This window comes from Corvus hawaiiensis, chromosome 4 (assembly GCF_020740725.1).
Source record: "Corvus hawaiiensis isolate bCorHaw1 chromosome 4, bCorHaw1.pri.cur, whole genome shotgun sequence".
NCBI lineage: Eukaryota > Metazoa > Chordata > Aves > Passeriformes > Corvidae > Corvus > Corvus hawaiiensis.
In genome coordinates this window covers 18742085-18762790 of record NC_063216.1, presented here as the reverse complement: position 1 = coordinate 18762790, position 20706 = coordinate 18742085, and the positions used below count along the sequence as shown (strand labels likewise).

Genomic DNA, 20706 nt, shown 5'->3' with positions numbered 1-20706 from the left:
TAGTAGTAAACAAGCTCCTTTCTATTTAACCTTAAAATCATACCAGAGAATAGGAAAGAAAGTTAGTTCTACTCAAAACCTTAGCAAGTTGGTGGAAGAAGTGCACAGGAGAAACAGCATGCTCTATTTAATAGGATTTTTCTTAGTAATTAATTAGCAGGCTTTTTCTCACTAAGAAGAGGACTTACTCTTTTCCTCATTAATATTGACTATCTGTAAAAAAAACAGCTGGGAAAAAGCAAAAAAAGCACATGTATGTTGTAGTTTATCAGCCACAGGTTTGTAGGGAGGGCTTTTTCTTTTTTCACAAGACCACAGATTTCCTCAGCCCAAGTTGTCTCAGTTGAGAGACACAGCGGTTTTAAGATGTTTGTGTTTCTCAATTCTTTCACCCAGAGGAGTGGGGAAAGCCCTTGGTCTCTCTCTCAATGTGCTACTTGAAAGAGTTACACTAAAAACATTTGAAAAAAAAAAGAAAAAAGAAAAAAAGGTGCAAAAAATTCTTACACAGAAAAGCCTGCATCACAGTATCATGGAATCATAAAGGCTGGAAAAGATCAGGCAGCAGCAGAAACCCTGAGGCTGTTTGGCTTGAGCCTGCTCCTCTCCACCTGTGACACTCAATCCATCACGATCCCTGCCTCTGCCCACTTCACCCAGGGCTCCCCTGGCCTGAACAAAGAGCACTCGAGCAAATCACATACCCGGCTGCGGCTCAACCTCCGGGAAAAGCGGCATTCCTGGATCCACCATCCTGGACAGAGCAATGGGTGCCTGAAATAAAACAAACCCTCGCTTCCCTCGCTGCGCTCAGCCTCCATCCATCCGGGCTGTCCAGCTGAAGGAAGGGATGCACACCCACAGCCTGGTCCCCCACCCACGACCACGAGCCTGGGTTTCCCAAACCAGAACACACATTTCCCCCCAGCCTTAGCACCAAAAATGAGACAGACATCTATAAAATGACACACTTTATTAAAAGTTACATTCGGCAGCAATGGACACATTTACTTAAGTAGATTTTAACTGTCAAGGAGCTTATAATTATAAATCTCTCGAAGGCATTAAAAGCTCTTAGATGTTTTAACTTCTTTGCAATCATTTCATATAAATAGGTAAAGTAAATGATACTTGCCTAGGAAGAGGATACCCCAGCTGCATTAAACAAAGATATACACATAAATAGATGTATAAAACAATGATTTTTGTTATAAACTCATTCGTGGGGATATTTCACAATCTTTAAGTCTTGGAGCCTGGCCCTGCAGCCGTTATCCACACAAGGAGCCTCCTGTTTGCCTTACCACGTGGGACTGTACAGATTGCTCACACGGACGAGAGCAGGGCAGGGCCTAAGTTTTGACAGAAACAGCAAAAATGTCGAAATTCTCAGTGAAATGTATTTACAGTCTGTGCAAGTAGCATCACCTACTGTTACTGATTAAGGTGGTCTCTCTGGGAAGCTACAAACAGCAGAAAGGCACCCTGGCAAAGGCAAGCCAGCATCTGTTCTCTCTTTGATTTTGATGCTGTAACTCTCCCTTCTGAAGAGCAGGACCTGGGCTCCTGAGCCCGAGGGGACGCGGTCTGGGGTGTGAGACAGAGGGAGCACCAGCAGCAGCCAACTGCAGCCCTGAGCTTGGGGCACAAACCCATCGAGCCTCAAGTTCCTCCAGCTCCAGCAGCAGAAACCTCCCCTGATGTGCAGCGGTGCAGCTGCTTTTTTCTGAGTGTAAACAAGAAAAGTGCCAACCAATTCCAGTATTAGCTAACCACCCACCCCCCAATAAATAATGAAAGTTTAATTTATCTTATAATTGAACTGTGCTTTGAGTTTTATAACCACATGTGCGAGGAAGAGGAAATTGCTGTTGTAACAGAAGCTGCGACTAGATCTGATTAACAGTATGAACTAATTTGAATTAATACAGCTACAGGGTCTGAATCTCCACCAACTTACTACTGACTTTATGTTTGTGGGCAGTTCCTTTGGCCATCACCTCTCACAAGCAGGTGCTCTCTGGACTAAGGCCAACGGAAAGAGATTTTCTTCCAGTAAAATACACAAACCTCTGATTTCCACACTATTTTTGAAGGACACAATTGAAGCCAATGGGAAATGTTTTAGTGGTAGAAGATATAAATATATTACTAAAATATATTACTTTTATCCCAGTCACATCACTGCCACAAAGGAAAAAAAAATAGCTTCAAGAACTGGTTTGAATTTGGGATAAAGAGAGTGAAATACCTCTTCCTTCCCTTTACTCTAGGCCTGTTGGTTTGAATAGTGCCTTAACCAAGACAACAGCATTTCTCCAGGAAGAAACTGGAAAATATTGACACCAATAATATTTTTTCCTTCGATCAAAATGTCCTTTATAACAAAATGAAAATTTTACAGGGGAATATCATTGCAAAATTATTTTGGTTTAAAAAGTGACTCCAGGTAACAAGAGGTGCATTTTCGAATGCGAGACAATCTGGTAACCAAACCCACTGAAAATGAAAGTGAATACCACTCCCATTTGTGCCCCCCATTTTTTTTCCCTAAAAGAGTCCCCTAGGGCTCTGTGGAAACCCTGTAACTTTTCTTTCAAGCCATCCCAAAAAATACAGGATAGAGCAGAAACCTGCACAGGTGATTTGGCTGCTGCCTTTTGTAGGGCCGAGAGCTGGGAGGAGCTTCTCTGATATTGCCCTCCTGTTCCCCCCAGGCTTCCCTGCAAACCTCTAGAAGCAGGGAGGGCAGGCAAAACCATCAGCCCATGATCTTTAGCTCAGAGGAAAGCTGGCAGAATATGGTGTTTATTTACTCAAGTCAACTCTTGCTGAAGATGAGTTTATGGAAGGTAATGACACCATTATAGTTCTGTACAGAAAGACGTTTCTAAGCTTTTTTTAAAAAAATAAAATCCCATACATGCTTCAAACCACAGGTATAATTTTTTTCCCCCTGAATCCTCAATTGGAACTTGAATTTCAAACACGGTTTAACTCCTCAGTATGTGGAACCTCACGGCCACATTAATCGAGAACATCTGAAGCCAGGAGAAAGAAATCACTTCCAGTTATGTTGTCAGTGTTATGTGCATAACATTCCCACAGCTGTAGATCCATTGTGCTCCATGTTATAAATAAGAAATTGCGTGGTGACAGCTAAAATTCAAAAGCGTTAATGTTTCTCTTTGCAACTCTTTTTCTACTTTTTCCTTTTTTTCTTTCTTCCCCCAATCTTTAGAGGTTTCTCCCCTTTCCCTCCTAGTAGAAGTTACTTGAAGCAACATCACTGCTTACGGACTGACATATTTACGGTAATTAAAAAATAGTAAATGCCAAGCAAATATGACTAATGTTGCTATTTGGCAAGTGGGCCAGAGACGACCTATTGATTCTGAGCCAGGCTGTCGTGCTCGCCTTAATAAACACCTCTCCTCCTTCTGCTCAGCTCGGTTCTGCCGGGGAGAAGTCAGCTCCCAGGGCACGGCCGAACGCTGTCCCAGCCTCTGTCCCAGCCTCTGTCCCAGCCTCTGTCCCAGGTAGCCCCGGAGCCCTGGAGCCGCAGAGCCGAGCGCGGCCGAGCCGGACCAGGCAGGGAATACAAACGAGCTGCCTTGTATCGCTCACATTCTAGGTTGTGGTCCCTCTCAACCATGAAAAACAGCTACAAATTGTTCCCAGAGCTAAACCACTTAACATCTTGGCACTTGGTTGTTTTTAACTTTGTAACAATAGGCACTGTTCACTCCTCTCAATCTCAGTTTTTTATTCTATAATAAAGCAGGAATACTGATGAAAGGCTAGTCACGGCTTCTCCCCGTGGTATCAGGGTGGTGGCATGTGATGATTCACATGGGGTGTGTTTGATCCAAGAAAGCCCAGCCTCTGCTTATTCTTCCTTTGTTCTGTCATCTAAGGTGGAAAGGCAGAGAGAGACGAGTTGAGAATTTTTTTTTTTTTACTATTATTTAGCAGTCACAGAGCAAGATACATATAAGCAAAACAACAGGGAGTGGAATTCCTTTCTTCAGCATAGAAAATTACAAGTTAGGGATGTCTTTGAAGTGGGAGATCTGTTTCCTGCAAAGTATAGACATTTTATTCTCATTTATACATTATTCTTATCCCCCGGCAGGTCTTACGGAGTATTATTTGTGCTGCTATTGTGTTGTGTAGCCCTGCAGAGGGTCAGCATTTGCACTTGGTGCTGCAGAATCACAGAGCTAAAAGATGGCCCCAGCCACACAGAGTTTAAATTTAAGCCAGGAGAGAACAGATTCAGCCAGAGGAGGATGAAAAAAATCCCACCAGGATGGTGTGGGTAAGCACAATAAGCAATGGTCTCAGCACATCCAGCCTAAACCTTTGTTGGCTTTTTCACAGGGAAAAGTTTTAAGGAGGGATTTGAAGGGGAATAATTAGATAACTCTGTCGATGCCACTGAAGTGCTTCCCATAAAGAAAACACACAGATGCTTTTCTGAAACTGTAATGAGCAAATCAGAAGTGACCAGCACCTGTAACAAAAAAGGAGCTGGCCTTTTGATCCTGAAGAGAGAGCAAACACACTAGGTGGTGTGGGCAGGAGCAGGGCTTTAAGAGAGGCTTTGAGGGAGGCCAGCAGCTTGTGCTCCATACGGGAGAGAAGCGGGAGCCGCAGGAGGGGCACCAACACAAGGGTGACGCGAGCAAAGCAACAGGCTCTGCAAATTGTTTTCACAAGGCCACTGTTGATGTTCTTAGTGGGGGAAAAACCCAAGAGCCAGACACAGAAGGCTTTTTTCCCTCCGGGCTCCCATCATCATGCAGCTACTCCTGACACTACAGCGCTTTCACTGCCGGGTTATGCAGCCCCTCATCTCTTCTGCAGTTTCCCCTCTGTCCTCGCACACTCACTGGGAGCATTTTGTGACTAATTCCCCCTCGGCTTTTCTCCTTACCTGATCTCTGTTGTTGTTAACAGAGTACAATTTCACTCCAAACTCCTATCAGTGTATCTACCCAGAAAGCTTGCTGGAGGGAAAGATAAAACCTTCGGGAGACAAAAGTCTCTTTTGTAACACCGTCCTTACTGCACCCTGATGGAAGGCAGCACCTTCACCCACACGTGCTCGCTTTGCTACCCACCCAGGGCACTTACCTGTTCCTTGAGCTCAGCCAGCTGACTGGAAAGCTGTTTTACAAGGCTCATGGTTGACTCCAACCTCTCTTGCAGGTTCCTGATTTCGTTTTGCTCACTCTCGCCTTCATTGCTAACCAGAGACATGGCTCTCATCCGAGGGAACCAGTCCAAATTCCTCTCCTACACAGGTATTAGAAAAATTAGCCATGTTAGTAGGGGTTTATACAGGGCTACTAAGCTGAGACTAGAGAATGAAAGCTCAGAAGGACTTCTGCTCAGTGGATGACACACAGCAAGTGAGCTTAAGCAGTAAATTCAGAAAGTATTTCAAACAAGCAGCTTTATTCTTGGTTCTCCTTAGCTACAGAGAAGGTTCCAACTGGAAAATCTGGGCTCCCTGCAGCTGCACCTGTACTGCAGTGTGGGCAGTGTTGGCACATTCATCTGTGGCTCTGGCAGGCAGAAATGCCCCCACTGGGAAGACTCCTCTGGTACACCACCCCCAGGAATGCCTCAGTGCTCCCCTTGCTGTGCTCTTAAGCGTATGCAGGGACACATTTCCCCTCTGTCTCTTCAGCTTGGCTGGTCTCCATCTGTTTCGGCTGTCCTTGCAGCAATGTCAGCGAGCCAACACCAGGAAAACAAGACAAGAGCCTTCCAGACCAGCCTCAAGCACTTCTACTGGAAGAGCAGAAGGACCTGGATCCAGCTGCCCACAACAGGAGATTTAGAGTCCTGGGAATGGCTTAGGCTTCAATATGCTGTTCAGAGTGTGTATCTTGGATAAATGCAAGCACAGCCCCACAGCCAAGGGCTAGCCTGCACTGCATGGGACAGCAGCGAGCCGGGTGTTCCTATATCCATGGACTCAGGCTATGAATTCAGCCATGACAAAACCACTGTAAACAGACGGCATGAGTCAGGAAGGTGCTGCCTATCTACATGAGCCCGAATTATCTCCATGGCTCAGGGGCACAGATATTTGTGTGCAGAGCTGAACAGATGGAGGAGACGGAAGGGTGCAAGACTAGGAGGAGTGGCAGCCACGTGGAGAGGAAGCTGCTTTGCCCTGAGACAAAGGGAACAGAACAGGTCCTGCAGCAGGCAGTGCGTTACATGCACGCACCTGTGTCCTGCACCTCGCGGGGAGCGCGAGGATGTGGCTGGGCCATGTGCATGGGGTTTGCAACGGGCCTCTCTGGACATGTGCACTTGATAACTTGAGAAGAGAAGCAGAATGAGCTAAAGTGTGTTTCTTCCAGTCCCCTGAGCCGCGAATGGTCCCACACAAATAGCACTGTGTTGGGAGGAATGGAAAGGAGCTCTTTCCAGAAGTCCATCTACAAGACACCTGGAAGGCAGGAGCTCCGATACTTATGTTGTCCAGGTATTTGGTAAAGTTTTAAGTCCATCAAACTGATCATAATCTTAGCCTTTGCCTCTATTTTTCCTATGAAAATAGAGAAGGCAGTGATGATTCTGCAGCATTTACAGCTGGGCAGCACAGGGCAGCCGTACCTGAGCAGGTCCAGAAGGGCTGGCCTGGCAGAGCTGTGAGCTGGGGATACACCAAGGCTTTATCATGCTTCCAGGAAGATATCCTTTCAACTCTGCAGTGCTCTGCCCCAATCACCAAACCCTCCCCTCCTACAGCAGCATGATTTAGAAACAACCAAGCTAAGGCTGGGTAAGCATGGCAGCACTTACAGTATTCATGTTTGTCCACTCTTTGTGTTAGCCCAGTCCCCTCTGTTACCCTGGATAAGACTAAATGCAAATCTGTATGAATTTTAGCTTTTTTTCTGCTTTTTAACTCAAAACTTCCAATGAGTTTTTTCTGGCTGTGCAACCCCTGGTCCTGTCACTAAATCAACAAAGATGCCCAGGGAGCTGGAGCGTGCCCCCGGGTTGCATTCTGCAGCCCTGGGCTGTCAGCCGTGGGCGCTGGCGGAACGAGGCCTCTTTGCTTGCCGCTCACTTCTTGTGAGCCTCGTGATCTCATTATGACAATTTACTGTGGTTACACATGATGCCATTTTCAATGGGTCATAACTCATTCAAATCAAAACCTGTTTTCACCAGCTCTGCTGGTGAGCTTGAGAGGAGTGCACGTGACCCTCCCTGTGGATATCCCCAGCTGACACGCAGAGCGGGAGGCTCCTGTTTCTGCCACATGCGTTCCTGCTTACAAGACCAGCATTCATCTTCCACCAGTGCACGCCAATATTTATTTTCAATTTATTTTGGCTAGGATCTAGCAGAGCATTCATCACGTGCCTGGTGTTGAGCACAGGTGTACTCATTTATACCAAGCTTAGTTCGTGCACAGTGCCTTTCTGGATCAATGCCTTTTTTTTTTTTTTTTTTTTTTTTTTTCAAAATGTTTGCCAGCAAGTTTGTCTGCCACTATAGGCACAGAACTTTAATTCAAGGCAGCTACAGCAAACAGAGCTGCTTTTGTACCTGAATGTTTCCTGGAAAGCTCTGGTATCTGCACCCATTACAGCTCCTCTTGCTTGAAGCACCTGAAGATACCAAATGCAAGGCCATAGGAGCCAGCTGAGGGAACAGGAGCTCTTTCAAGGCTCACAACAACACCAAAGTTCCTAAAGCCAGGCTGCACAGGGAGCACAATCTGAGACTCCACCATTGTGGCTCCTCTGTTTGCCGAGTACTGCTGCCAGGATTGTGAAAGGCACTTTGCTAGTTTTGTTTTTTCCATCTGCCACTCCCTCACTCCTCCAGGACACAAGGCAGAGACCACTGGCTGCTTTGGAAAGATCTTTGTGGACTGACCCTGCACCACACCACAGCATCCAGAGGCATCCATGAGGATGCCAGACATCCTGGCTCTCCTGAGGCTCCCAGTGTCACCTGCTTCCTTCCTCCTCGGCATGACATTACAGTGCCTGGAGAGAGGGATGGCTGGGAGAAGCTGGAGACAGGGATGGAACAAACAGCAAGCACCTCACCCGCTGTCACACGATGCTGTGGAGCACACAGAGCAGATGTGGCTCTGCAGCTGGAACCACCCTGCACCACGTGCCAGCTCATCTGAGCCACCACGAGCCCCAGCGTCATGGGACTTCAGCAACAGACTCTGCTCATTCACATGTGCCCAGTTTTTGCCTTCCTAGAAATGCTGTGATAAACTCTTCCAGGAAAGAAACCCAGGTGTGGTTTTAGTTACAGATCAGGAAAATTTGGGCCTTTTTTCCCCCAAAGTATTGTGGAGGATCAAGCGACTTGATCCAAGTTCTAAGAGAAGCTGATGGTTTGTATGGACTGGAGACCTCATGAAAAGATGCTGCTGACTTTTGTAGGTGGCAGAGAGGCAACAGGTCAAACACCTGCCCACAGGTCGCACTTGGAGTCCCAAGAGCTGTGTTAGGTGCAGGCCTCTTGCTTCTCAGCTGCAATACACATCTAGTGAAATCAGTCCAGCTGTGTATTTTTGTCATGCAAAGGACCAGAAAGATTCAAAATTCAGTAGGAGACACATTATAGCCTGCGAAGCTGTCTTTAGGTTAAAAATACTTACCTAGCTTTCACTGATAGCTCCTTTATAGTGCACACAGCAGGTACTTTCCCTTGCTGAACCGCACGCTTTTGCCAGTCAATATGATCTTACTTTTTCATTGCATTATGAACTGCAGAACTTTAATAAAGGGCAGCATGAAAATTAGCTTTGGCAGACAGCTCTGTTTGCTGAGTCTATACCACAAACAAACAGCAATTGGTGCTGGGGACAGCAAACTTTTGATCAGAAACCTGCCAGGATCCAGAAGGCAAGCTGGACAAGGCTCCTTGGCCGAAAATTTCAGTGTTCATGGGGGAACACGAACTCTTGTGACTGCTCAGCAATGGGAAAGCTATTTTTACTTCAAGGTAATTGCTTGCCAATTAACTGGAGGTCATTAACATGTTTGTACAATCCCAAACATTTGTTCTGGGACTTAAATGTTTATGGGCTCGGTCCAGGGTTCACCTTGACCAACACCTTCAAGCTGTAACGTGCACTCCTGGGGGTGTGCAGGATGTTATCTGTCATGCCTTACCCATTACTCTTAGAAATCCAACCATTTTGCCCAGGATAGCGTTCACTCAGAAATTTGAACCCTGCCTGGAACCGAGAGGCAATTTGGAGGAGGAAGGCAGGCTCCTGGCAGGGAGCAGGGCAAACCTCTGCAAACAGCTGTCACGGGACTCAATCAACAGCCACCAGGTTAGCCTGAGGTGACACAGCTCGAGCATTAATGAGCGCACAGAGAGTGAGCTATGTGGATGGGACCCTTTTAAACGAAGTAGCTGCCTGGACAAGTAATTAATTGTGAAAATGTACCGAAATCTTCTTTCTAAAAAATGACGGTTTAAGGCAGTATGTTGTTTTTGTTATTTCATTCTTGCACAGGACGGCAGCAATTCACAGCCCACCTATGGATCACAGCATCTTCCTGCTCCACACTCTTCCCGCAAGCATAACGTGTGCCTCGCAGGATCCATATTTATGCAGACATCTGTGTCCAGGGCACAGCGTCAGCCAGACAGGAAAGCTGCAGGGACAGAAAGGAGCTGCAGCCTCCTCTCCGCCAGTTCAGCTGGGGGAAAGGAAAAAAAAGGGAAAAAGGCAGGTGGGGCGAGCCAAAAGGCTGCGGGCCAGAGAGACTGCACACGAGCAGAGCAGACATTTGGTGTGGCGATCCAGCGCGCCTGCTCCCTCTGTCCTCCCCCTCACCTGGCAGGGCTCCAGCCACAGGCACAGCTCCCCCAGGGCCAGACCTCTGTGCAAGTGCTCTGGGTGCACGTCCTCGAGGTGCCCACGGCGAGGGCACATGCCTGAGAAATCACAGGGCTTAGAGGATTTGCTCCTTGTGCTCACTGAAAAACCTCAAACCCTGCGTCTCGCAGAGGCGGGCTCAGAGCTAAAGTCTGCGTCTGCCTCCTGCAGTTTTCTGTGCAACTCTCTCCTTCCCTTCTGTGGGCTTTCCAGGGGGATGGCAGAGCTGTGGGATAAGTCCTCCCTTCGATAAAATATTGCCATTTTTCTGACTTTGCTGGCTCTGGTTGAGCATGGATGGGGAAAAGACTGAAGAAAGCTGTTTAGAGTTCCTATACTTTGTACGAAGCCTCTCTTGAGCCATCCCTGTCCTGTTGGCACAGCCAACTGGCTTCAATCAAGCTCTCATGCTGAGCTGAATCCATGCCTTCGGAGTAATTGGCAGAGGGATGTTTCTTCAGGAGGTGCTGGTTTCACAGGCTAGCAGCGAGATGGATCAGCTGCAACCAGCAGGAAAGACTGGGCTGAGCCTTTAAAAAATAGATTACTAGATAACAGTGAGAGAAAATAGGTCAAAGAGTAGGACAATGGGGATGAAGTAGAGGAGCAAAGGCAGCCTTATGCATACTTTCAGCCGGTGCTAGTGCACGGGCTGCGAGTGCCACGCCACCGTCAGATGTGCCAGACTCTCATTTCTCCAGCACACTCTAATGCAATGACTCTCAGCCCTTTCCACCCCGTGACCCCTTGTTGCAACATGAAAACAAGCCCTTTCAGGACTTCCCTCCTATCTGTTCTCCAAGAAAAGTGGTGATTACTGCTCATGACTCCTCCTGGACTGTGACCTGCCCTGCTGCACGCACCAGGGCAGGAGAGCGGCCTCCGTGTTCCCCAGCCCATGGTTCCGCAAGGATCCTTCTCTCCTTGGTGACTGTCATCACGAGGGCTGTGCCCTAACAGCAAGGCTGAGAAAACAGAGGTGCTGGAAGCTCTCTTGCTCCTTAGCTAGATGGTTGCTGAAGGGTGCACAAGAGGAGCATGGACATCAATCACCAGGAAGGTTTGCTACCAGCGCCTCCACGTGCTGAGCTGGGCTCTCCTGGAACACACCTTTGTGGGCATGCAGCAAGAACAGCAGCAGCCCCCAAAAAAGGCTCCTACAGCTTTAGGGAGGCTGAGCCTCTTTAGAGAGACTGTAGCCCCTCAAGTGCCCATTGGGGTGGTAAAACTCTGCTGCACTGGTGCTGAGGAGAGATCCTGCTGGTCACCCCATGGCCTCCGCGGCTAAGGAGTGGCACTGCCAGTCCTATGTGCCCTCAGCATGAGGGCAAACAAACTGGGCATCACGGCTCTCCAGCAGGCAGCCCCTGCCCTTTCAGGCATGAGAATGAACAGTTCCCTCCCCTTTTCTGGGCCAGCACCTTGAATAAATACTTTAGCACTGGGTACAAAGAGATCTATTTACTGAGAACTATTCTGTATGTCTGAAATGCAAATAAGTCCATCCAGTCCCTTCCCCAGGATGCTGCCCATATAAGCAGAGAGGGATCAGTCCAAATGACCTTTCAAAAGCTTTTCTTTTTTTTGTCTAGGGACAGAGTCTGGTCCTAAAAGTCCAGAGTTATGTAGCTCCTATAGCCACCTTAAAAAGGGATTTTAAAGATTTAAGCTATTGTGTGCTTTAGATGACACAGGGCAATAACCACTTTGTGATTTAATCACAGACAATAATAATTTGGTTCAGTGCATGATTCAGCTAATCCACAATTTGATAAACGTTCATCCTAAACTACAAACCCAAATAGCTTTCTGCAAATCCTGTTTGACACTTTAATGTTAAGACTGCATTTGATAAGCAATCTGTGCTGTACAAGAATATAGGGAGGGAAATTAGGAATTGTTATGCATCTATATGCATCCACAACAGTAATTCAAAGAAAATAAAAATAAACCTTGGCAATTACAGATAAATCTTTATGCAACAAGAAAACGAATAGGTTTGGCTGGGTCTACACTGGATTGATACATGCTACAGCTCCCACAGCTCACACAAAAACAGAAAAACCTGTTACCCCTGGAAAGAAGGTTGAAACCACAATACAGACCCACTGTCTGCTTTAGCAGTGTCATTGATGCATTTACTTTCATTTTAACTTGGCTGAATGTTTTCGAGGGCTGCAACAGAATCTATCACTGCAATTCTGAGTAATTGTGAGTTCTTCAAGACTGATATCCAGGCCAGGCAGTTAAAAATGTCTCAGTGTTTCTGTATCAGCATTCCCACTTATGATACCCCTGCAAAAATTATGGCGAGGAATGATAATAAACCCCAAATTGCAAAGAATTTTCTCTGATGCTCTGTGGGGCAGTTTTGACACTCAAATTGAAGCTCTGTAAAAGAACAAGCACCACAATATTTCTGCTTATCAAACTCACCTAAGGGACTTGGCATTTACCTCCAAAAGATGGAAACTATCATGAAACTCATTTTTTCCAGTCAGGGCCGTAAGTTTGAACATGCACTCACACTGCTGTTGTGGGCAAGCCACGTGCCAACAGCAGGTCTGTGAGTCACAGCGTGTCCCTAGAGAGGAAAAGGCCACCCTGACCTGGGCTGCAGCAGCCAGACAGGAGCCACACAGGAAGGGATCCCACTTCAGCAACTCTGCCCTGCAAGGCGGAAAGTAGAAACCAAACTAAGCAGCTTTATCTCTGAGATGGCACATTCCAGCCACTGTCCAGGTGGAACCCGGGCATCTGTAGGCATGCAGAGACCACAGGGGACTCACAGGAGAGCCATGGCACCACTCCTGTGTGCTTGGAGAGCCTCAGCTTGTGTCTCACCCCAGTGCTGCTCTCCTGCAAGACGTTTGCTTCTCGTGTTGTCCCTTCCCCGCAGCTCATTTCTGAGCTGTTGCTTCCTTCTGTTTCAATTGCTCTCTGCCACCTTATCTCCCTCATAACCCTGATAATTGATATTGTCCTGTGCAAATCTTCAAGAATCCCAACACTACCACCAACAGCTAGGATTTGGTCCATAATATTTGCACCCTTAAAATAGATACAATTATAGATTTGTGTAAAACTTGAGTTTATTTTTCCACATTCCTATGTTTTCATGTTGTTAGTGGTTACGAGACATACTTTAGGAAAAACACTTCAGATTATTCATTTAAAATAATTAAATTATTTCTGATATAATCCCTGGATCTTGTGCATAACGAAACATCTGGTACAAAGGTTAGAAAATAAATGTTCTTGGCTTTTTTTTTTCTTCTTTTGTTAAACAGATGTTGTTGATACAAAACACAGAACTGTAAATCATAGCCTGCATGTGGACACAGACTGTCACTACTGAGCACAAATTTACTGTGGCTAGATAGAGGTTTGAAACAGCAATGAATCACTGGCTTACTAACTTTATTCATGTGGGTATGGTTTCAATATTCTGACATTAAGTGCACATGTCCTTAAAGAAAGGACCTTGTAATGGCAGTCTGGGAGGCTCTGGTTCAGTTCCAGCTGTGTCCGTGTGGGAAGCTCAGCCAGGGCAGCCTGTGTGCAGGGGAACGTGGCAGGTCTCTGTCTGTGCCCTCACACTGGGGAGTGCCCATGGGGCTGCTGTGCAACCCCGCAGCCCCAGCTCCCCCAGCGCCAGCCAGGGCAGCGCTGGCACAGCCGAGGGGCCGAGCTGCCCACGCAGCCCCAGCTCTGCCACCAAAGTGCCTCCAGCTCTAACCTGTTCCTCCGTCTGCTCCCCTGCTGCTCCCCACAGCATTTCGGTGAGTTCACCGTTGGTCTGCAGGCCAGGACCCCGCCGAGCCCAGCAGCGGTGTCACTGCTTCCCGTTGGCTTGTGAGTGACCACAGTTCCGATGCCTCTCCGGCCCCTCGCCGCTCCCGCTCCCGCACTGCTTGCGGCAGCAGGCTGAAGCCCCCGCTTCCCCTGTTCCTCTTTTAATATTGATTTTCCTTCACAAAACACGCCAGCAGCGCACTCCAGACACTGAACTCCAGACAAAAGCCAGCGGCACAAATCCCACTGCAATGGAAATGTACCCTGCAGTACCAGGCCATAGACGAAGCCTCCTCCTTGGACACACATGTACCATCCAGTTGGCGAGGACACCACAAATTTTGACCTGCTTTTGTCAATGTGCCTGCTGGTTTGATCCAATGGATCAGGGTCTAACTCCATGGTAAACTCCAAACCACAACCTCTACTTCCTAGCTTTTGTAGCACAGGATTCAGGATCATATTTGTTGAAATTTATGTTTTGGGGGTTTTTTCACATTTAGCTTTAATTCTCTGGTCCTGTCATCTTGTATTTTGCAAGTACTGTCCATTTCCTGGCTTTAGCTTCAATTTGGTGTAACAGAATCTTTGGGAAATACAAAGACTCAGCTGGAGACTCGTTTTTCAGAGGCTCAGGACTTGACCTTGTTCTCAGCTTTACACAGGCAGAGCTCTGCTGATTGCAGCGCGATTGTTCTGGTTTAGGGTACTGCCAGAGCCAAGGCATTTTGAATCCTGATCTGAATGTTCCTGCTTCGGGCCCATTTCCACTCTGATGTATTTTGCACATGGGGCACTATGAAAGGACAACTGAAAGAGCAACACTTTCTTTGAAAATAAGTAAGAATTATTGACTATCAGCACACAGAACAGTTTTCTTAAGCAATGCTACAATCATGCACATACCTTACACATGCACAAAATCATGGAATCATTAAGGTTGGAAAAGACCTGGCAGATCATAAATGCACATACTCAAGTACCACTCAGAGGAGAGGATTAAGATCTACGTTTCTCCGTGAAGCATCTCTTGACAAAACAACACCAAGCAATGGCCACCTTCCAGTCCTATGGGCTCGAACACTATCAACCTGCTCTCTGACCCCTGGCTCTGCTCAAAGGCTTGCCTGTGGATTCCTCAGCACTGCAAGAACAACTTCTTGCCCATGCAGGCATGATGGTCAAGGATTGGCCCCATGGCAGGTCTGGCTGCAGCAGAGCCCACAAGGTGGGATGGAAGCACAAAGCACTTTTATTCCCTTCAGGAAATAGATGGGAACGAGCAAAACTGGGCCCTCTACTCATTCAGGTTTGTGTCTACCATGGGTTATTTCCAAGGCTGCAGGCATAGATCAATAAAAGAAAAAACACCATGGTACTTTGTGACCCTTATCTGCCCATACTACAATTTCATTTAGTGCTTTTGCTAGGAAATATTAAACTGGATCCTCTGTACAGATCTGCTTTTTCTTTTTTGTTTTCCCAGTCCAGCATTTTAAATGGTTTGCTCTGTTCAGTTAAACTGAATTTTCTCTTGAGAACAAGCAGATGATCGGTTTCGCAGGCCCGAACTTAAGATTTTCCTTCAGCAACACCCAGCAAAATGAAAAACAGAAACAAAACATTTTAATCACGTGTATAAAATACGCAGGGTTCATTAAACATGATTTAAAGTTGCCTGTTTGTTTTGGAGACTCTTTAGAGCTCCTACTAGCCCAAACTCACAGAAGTGTAATGTGATTCCTGATCTATTGAATTTTGGAGGACGGCTGTAGTGGGTTCCATTATATATAAATTGGATGCAGCCAATTTACAATCTCCGATATATACTTTTATCTCAAAATGCCCTGTGAGGCAATTGTGTAAAGTACTTTATCAGGGATTATTGTTGGTAATATTGCAAGAATTCATGATGTAAAAAATACATCAATGTCATTTAAATTGAACAAAATGGTTCCCTTTTTTTTTTCTTGTAGAGCATTTTTAACCATCTTCTCAACAAATTTGTTCAATAAATACTGTATGAAACAAACATTTTGCACTTTGTCCCACAGATGCAATTTGCCAACCTGATTGATTTCTTTCTCTACAACTAATCTGATTTCTTTAGGCTATACATCTTCTCTTTTATTAAAGATGATGCAATCTTAGCTTTTTATCATACACACATCCACCACACAAAAAAGAGAGAAGATTCTGCAAAGCAGCCTTGCAACCAAATAGAAAAGCCTGACACAAATCTCATAAAGCTGATCCCAAAAGATAAATGGCACAATGAGACCAAAGTTACACAAATTCAGAAACTTATCCATGCAGAGTAATACAGGCCAGTGGATTTTTCCTCCCGTGACAGATTCAGCAAAGTAACTTCATAGTATCTGTAGCACCTTGTAAATCAAGCTCCTGCCAATGTTGCACCAAATTCACCCAAATCGTGCTGTCTCTGCACTGTGAGACGTCAGAAGCAGAACTGCATTTTTTGTAGCCTTTCCCTGGTTTGCATCTTGCAAAATCTCACTGCTGTGTTTTGAGTCCCAACAACTTTAGGCTTATTTACTTTCAAATGGAGTCCCTGATCAGACTCATCTCCCTGTTCTTTTACTGACTGCCCTCATGTCTTTGGGGAACCCTGTAGCCCTTCCCTTCCTCAGCATCTGCAGTTATCTGCCTTGGCTGTGGACAATTTTTCAGTCTCTTTCCCATTCAAGCAGCCAGAGCCTTAGTACCACTGTAATACAAAGAGCAATAATTGTTTTCAAATGTTGCAATAATATTCTCAAACAGCACTGAAGTGTTTGGTGTCTGTTGCTTCCCCCACTGAGCAAAATCAATTAATTCAGTTGACATGTTTCAGGATCTGCTCATCACATTGTTCCTCTGGGGCTCAACTTCTTATCACTAGCTGTGATCCCAGTCAAGGTCCAGCTTTCGCTGGCAAAGCCCTCTGCAGCCAGTCCCAGGAGAAGCGGGGCTCTGTCACTGCCAGGATTTTAAGTGCAACAGTAGGTGCCTATCCAGTGCCTTGGAGAGCCTTTCCATCACTTGGAGTCACAGACTAAAGGTCTGCCCACACACAGATCCATCTCAAGCCACAGGCTTCTTTAACAAAGGGATAAAAGATGGCTTTTGCAGGCTGCCTGGAAAGTTAACAGCTCCAGTCTCTGGCAGGTTGAGGCGAGAGCGGATTCCAGCAGGGAACCGCAGCCCGTGTCCTGCCAGCAGCGCTGCTTGGCTCGAGGGTGCTCCAGCTGGAACACCTCCACTCCCTTTTCCTGGGATGTGCAAGTTTCAAGGAACAGAGCCTTGTGTCCAGACCCCTCCTCGAGTTTTTAAGGCCAGCAGCAAGCAAGAAAACAAACACGAACCCAACTCGGCTCATTTATTTTAATTTGCAAATTGAACGGGTAGAAGTTGGAAGGAGGACAAGGAGGCTGTGACTACACTGCAGTATCAAGGCAGAACCAATCTTTGCAGCAAAATCTCTGAAGCCTAAAGAGACAGGTGGCCAAACCTTGAACATACAGAGGAAATCAAGCTAAGCTTACAAGCGAGCTACAATATTACAGGGGCCAAAAAGACTAGGTCTGGATAGCATCAAACCACTGATTCTGGATCTCAGGGGGGAAAAAAACCCCAAATATCAATGAATATACTTCTGAGGAGTTTTAGGCTCTGCTCTGTAACTTGAAATTACATCACAGCTGTGTACACAGAAGTGACTTCAAAGGAAAGAGGGGAATAGACAGGGTTGTGTTGGTGCTTTAGAAGTTAACAAGAATGTGAGGGGCTGAGCAGAGACAAGGGTCGTGTGCCATGGCCATTCCCTCCCCGAGTCAGCTGGAGGATGAAGGTCATCACCAAACCTGCCTGTGCTGCAGCACCTGCCCTTGATACCAAGCTTTCTCCTGCTCCAGCTAATGGCATCATTTCTAAGGAGGTAGGATCAGATCCATGGCTTCCCGTTCAAGCAGCAGCAGGATAATTAATTTTGCCTGTCTGAAAAGTATGTGTATAAACATAAAACCGCTGAAACCTCAAGCTTTTGCAAGGAGGTACCAAATGAAGCCCACCTTTCCCTTTATTTACCCACGTCTCATGCATCACTGAGCCAAGCAGGCCAACTAAATTACTTATGGCAGACCAAAGAGCCCATTGCTGGAAGATGCAGAGCCCTTCAAGTAGAAAAGGAGATGCTCAGCTCTCTTGAAGAATAGGAGCTTTGTGCAAAGATGCAAAGTCCTCACGTGATGCTAACTTTTCATGCTTTGAGAAACAAATGAGCAGGAAAGCAGCTAATTAGGCATGTTACTGTGATTGCTTATTTTATGAAGTGGAGAGGGAGGTGTTCAGCACTTTAATGAGATAATAGCATAGAGGCAAAATTGTGCAGAGAAGCAAAAATAGCACTGGTCTTCCCACAGAAATGAACATTATTTTTGAGCAATAAGAAAAGCAACAATAGAAAAATAACTCAATACCTAGCAGCAGAAAGAACAGTGCCTAAATTTATTCTGTACATGTAAAACCTGGATAACACTTGGATATACGAGGGTAGAGGGACCTCCCCTCGTATACCCAAGCAGTGGTTGGACTGTGCAAAGGCCAGCTCTATTTTAGTGACTGTATCAGTCAATAGTGATCCCTCTGAGATGCTCTGTGGATTTGTGGCAGGCCTTGATGCAGAAAAAGGACTTTCTCTGGGACCCTGTGCACCTAATCCAAAGCCCTGGACTCCCCACAGGTCCACGTGGAAGGACACAGAGAGCTGCATTCTCACTCGCTCTCCTATTTTGAGCACAACAACAACAACAAAAAAATGGGAGCCGTAAATCATCTATTTAGGTGTATTTCTTTAATTGCTTATTTTATGAAAACCCAACTGCAGACAAAACCAACACTGCATTTCCCAGGAAATGAGCCTGCCTGTGAGACCTCAGATCTTATTTAGCAGCTGGCTTTTGTGCTCTCAGTGTTACTGCCATGGTAAGTAATTACTCATAACGTGACATGCATCGTATCAGCCTTTTAAAAGTAATTAAGAAAAACTTGCATTGCTTAATGATATGTACATACATCTCATCCTTGCAAGTTTGGCTTCGATAACATCTGCTAGTTTTTGGAGCAAAGCCAGTCTTAAAAAGTAAAATAACCCAGCCCTAACAATGGGAGCATTATTAGCTTCCCAAAAGCTATAAACTCCATGCCCCACTCCAGCACAACATTTGTGTGCACAAGTCTTGTAAGGATTTTCAAGCCTGTGAGTTGCCAGATCAGAAAGTTCATGCTGAACTAGAATTTAAGATAATGAAGAAGCCTCAAAAATACAGTTTATTTATAGTGAGACAGTTTAGGAGCTGCAGCTTACCATCCCTGGCAGATTCAGGTGCAGCAGCTGAAGGGGTCACCCTGATCAGCTGGTGCCCTTCCTCCCTGCTGATATTATCCCTCCTATACAGAGACAGCAGAACCAGTGCCGTGTCCTCTTCTCAACCAGTGCAGTTCAGACTGGCGTGACTTCAGTGGCCATCAATTTTCACATTAGTACTCTTGGCTGTGAACTGCAGCAGCTCAGGAGTGAACAAACACGTCCCTGGTCCTCCCCCCTCTGCTCTCACTGTGGCAGAAGGGTATGGTGGACATCTGGGGGAGGAAACTCCTGGAATTGTCTGGGATGAATCACCAGAGTGCATGTGAAAAGCACACGGAGTGTCTTCCTGAGATCCCAAGTGCCCATTCTGCAGCATTCATGCTACCTTGGATTGACATTTCTCTGCTTTAGGTCATTCTCTCTACCCATATGGTGTTTTGTGATCTTTGGATCTAATAAGTATATCTACAGAACTACCAGAGAAAACTTTTACCTCCAAAATTCAAAAGGGTGATGGATAACAGAAGAATTTTGGATGTCAGAACTTTTTTCTTCCTTCTCCAAAGAAGCTTTATTTTAAGAGCAGAGGTCAACAGCCCTCTTAGTACATACTATTTTATTACGTTCTCTGACAAAAATTGACAGCAGTAAAGAACAGCTTGTTCCACAAACCCCCATGCTGTCAGCATGCCCTTCCCCTTTCTGTACAGCGCTTTTTCACTGTCTCCACCTCTCCTGCCTGAATTTCCCTCGGAGCTGCCTCCCCTAGAAACTCCACGTGGTCTGCTCGGGGATGGCCACTGACTCTGTCAGACATCAGGGCAGCACACCAGGGTCTGGCATCGGTGAAACGCCTTTTGCTCACTGAGTAACCCTGGAGCAACCTCTCCCAAGGTGTGAGGGGACGGGCAGGCAGCCTCCTGACCCACAGCTGTCGGGCTCCATAGGCACCCTTGGCTCACACCTTGGCTGTTTTGACAGTCAGCTACGTCTGCTGGGGTTGGCTAGGATGAAAAAAAGCCCCTCTGCAGGGTGTGCCAGGGGCCATACGCAAGCAGCTCTGCCTCCAGGAGGGAGCTTGTCCCCTCGCCCTGCTCCTGTACCAGGGGGTCACAGCCTCATGGAGTGGCTCTGGCCACAACCATCTGACCCCTGGGAGCAGCCAGGAGCTGACATGGCTCACATCACACCTCCCCTCCCGAGGTGGGAACATGGCAAAATGCAGGGCAGCGAGGCAGGAGAGAGGAGGATGCCGAGGGAAAAGGGCTGGCGCTGCCCAGCACACAGCATGGGCAGAATGACAACTATTGAGGCTTCTCAATGGCTCATTTGGCATTATTCCCAGCACTGCTTTTCAATCTGACACCCACTTCTGGGTATCTAATAGAAAAGAAGGCAAAACCATGAGGCTGGAGGTAGGAAGAACAGAAACAACAGCACCAGCTCAAAGGAGCACTAATTTCAGCTGAATTTTCAAACTTCACTATTTAAAAACAGCAAGCAAAACAATCAGAATGTTTCAAAAGGGGAATACATTTTTCCTCGTGGCATGGCTAAATATCTCTTTTATTTAATAATTTAAAAGAAAAATAATAATTTAAAAAAGCTGACACCTTTAAAATATTTAAAATAAAGCAGTTAAAAT

The 20706-nt window shown here is 46.3% G+C and overlaps 1 protein-coding gene across 5 annotated transcripts in view; it reads right to left on the bottom strand.

The window, feature by feature from the left end:
* Positions 1 to 954: 954 nt before the first annotated feature.
* Positions 955 to 20706, bottom strand: part of ITPR2 (inositol 1,4,5-trisphosphate receptor type 2) — a 247831-nt gene continuing 228079 nt past the window's right edge. For all 5 annotated transcript variants that reach the window (XM_048300591.1, XM_048300592.1, XM_048300593.1 and 2 more), the window contains 2 exons: positions 5140 to 5301; positions 955 to 3912 (listed from right to left, as the gene is read on the bottom strand). In XM_048300591.1, the coding sequence (XP_048156548.1) occupies positions 3826 to 3912; positions 5140 to 5301 (249 nt within the window). In that variant the 3' untranslated portion in view covers positions 955 to 3825. The remainder of the gene's footprint in view (positions 3913 to 5139; positions 5302 to 20706) is intronic.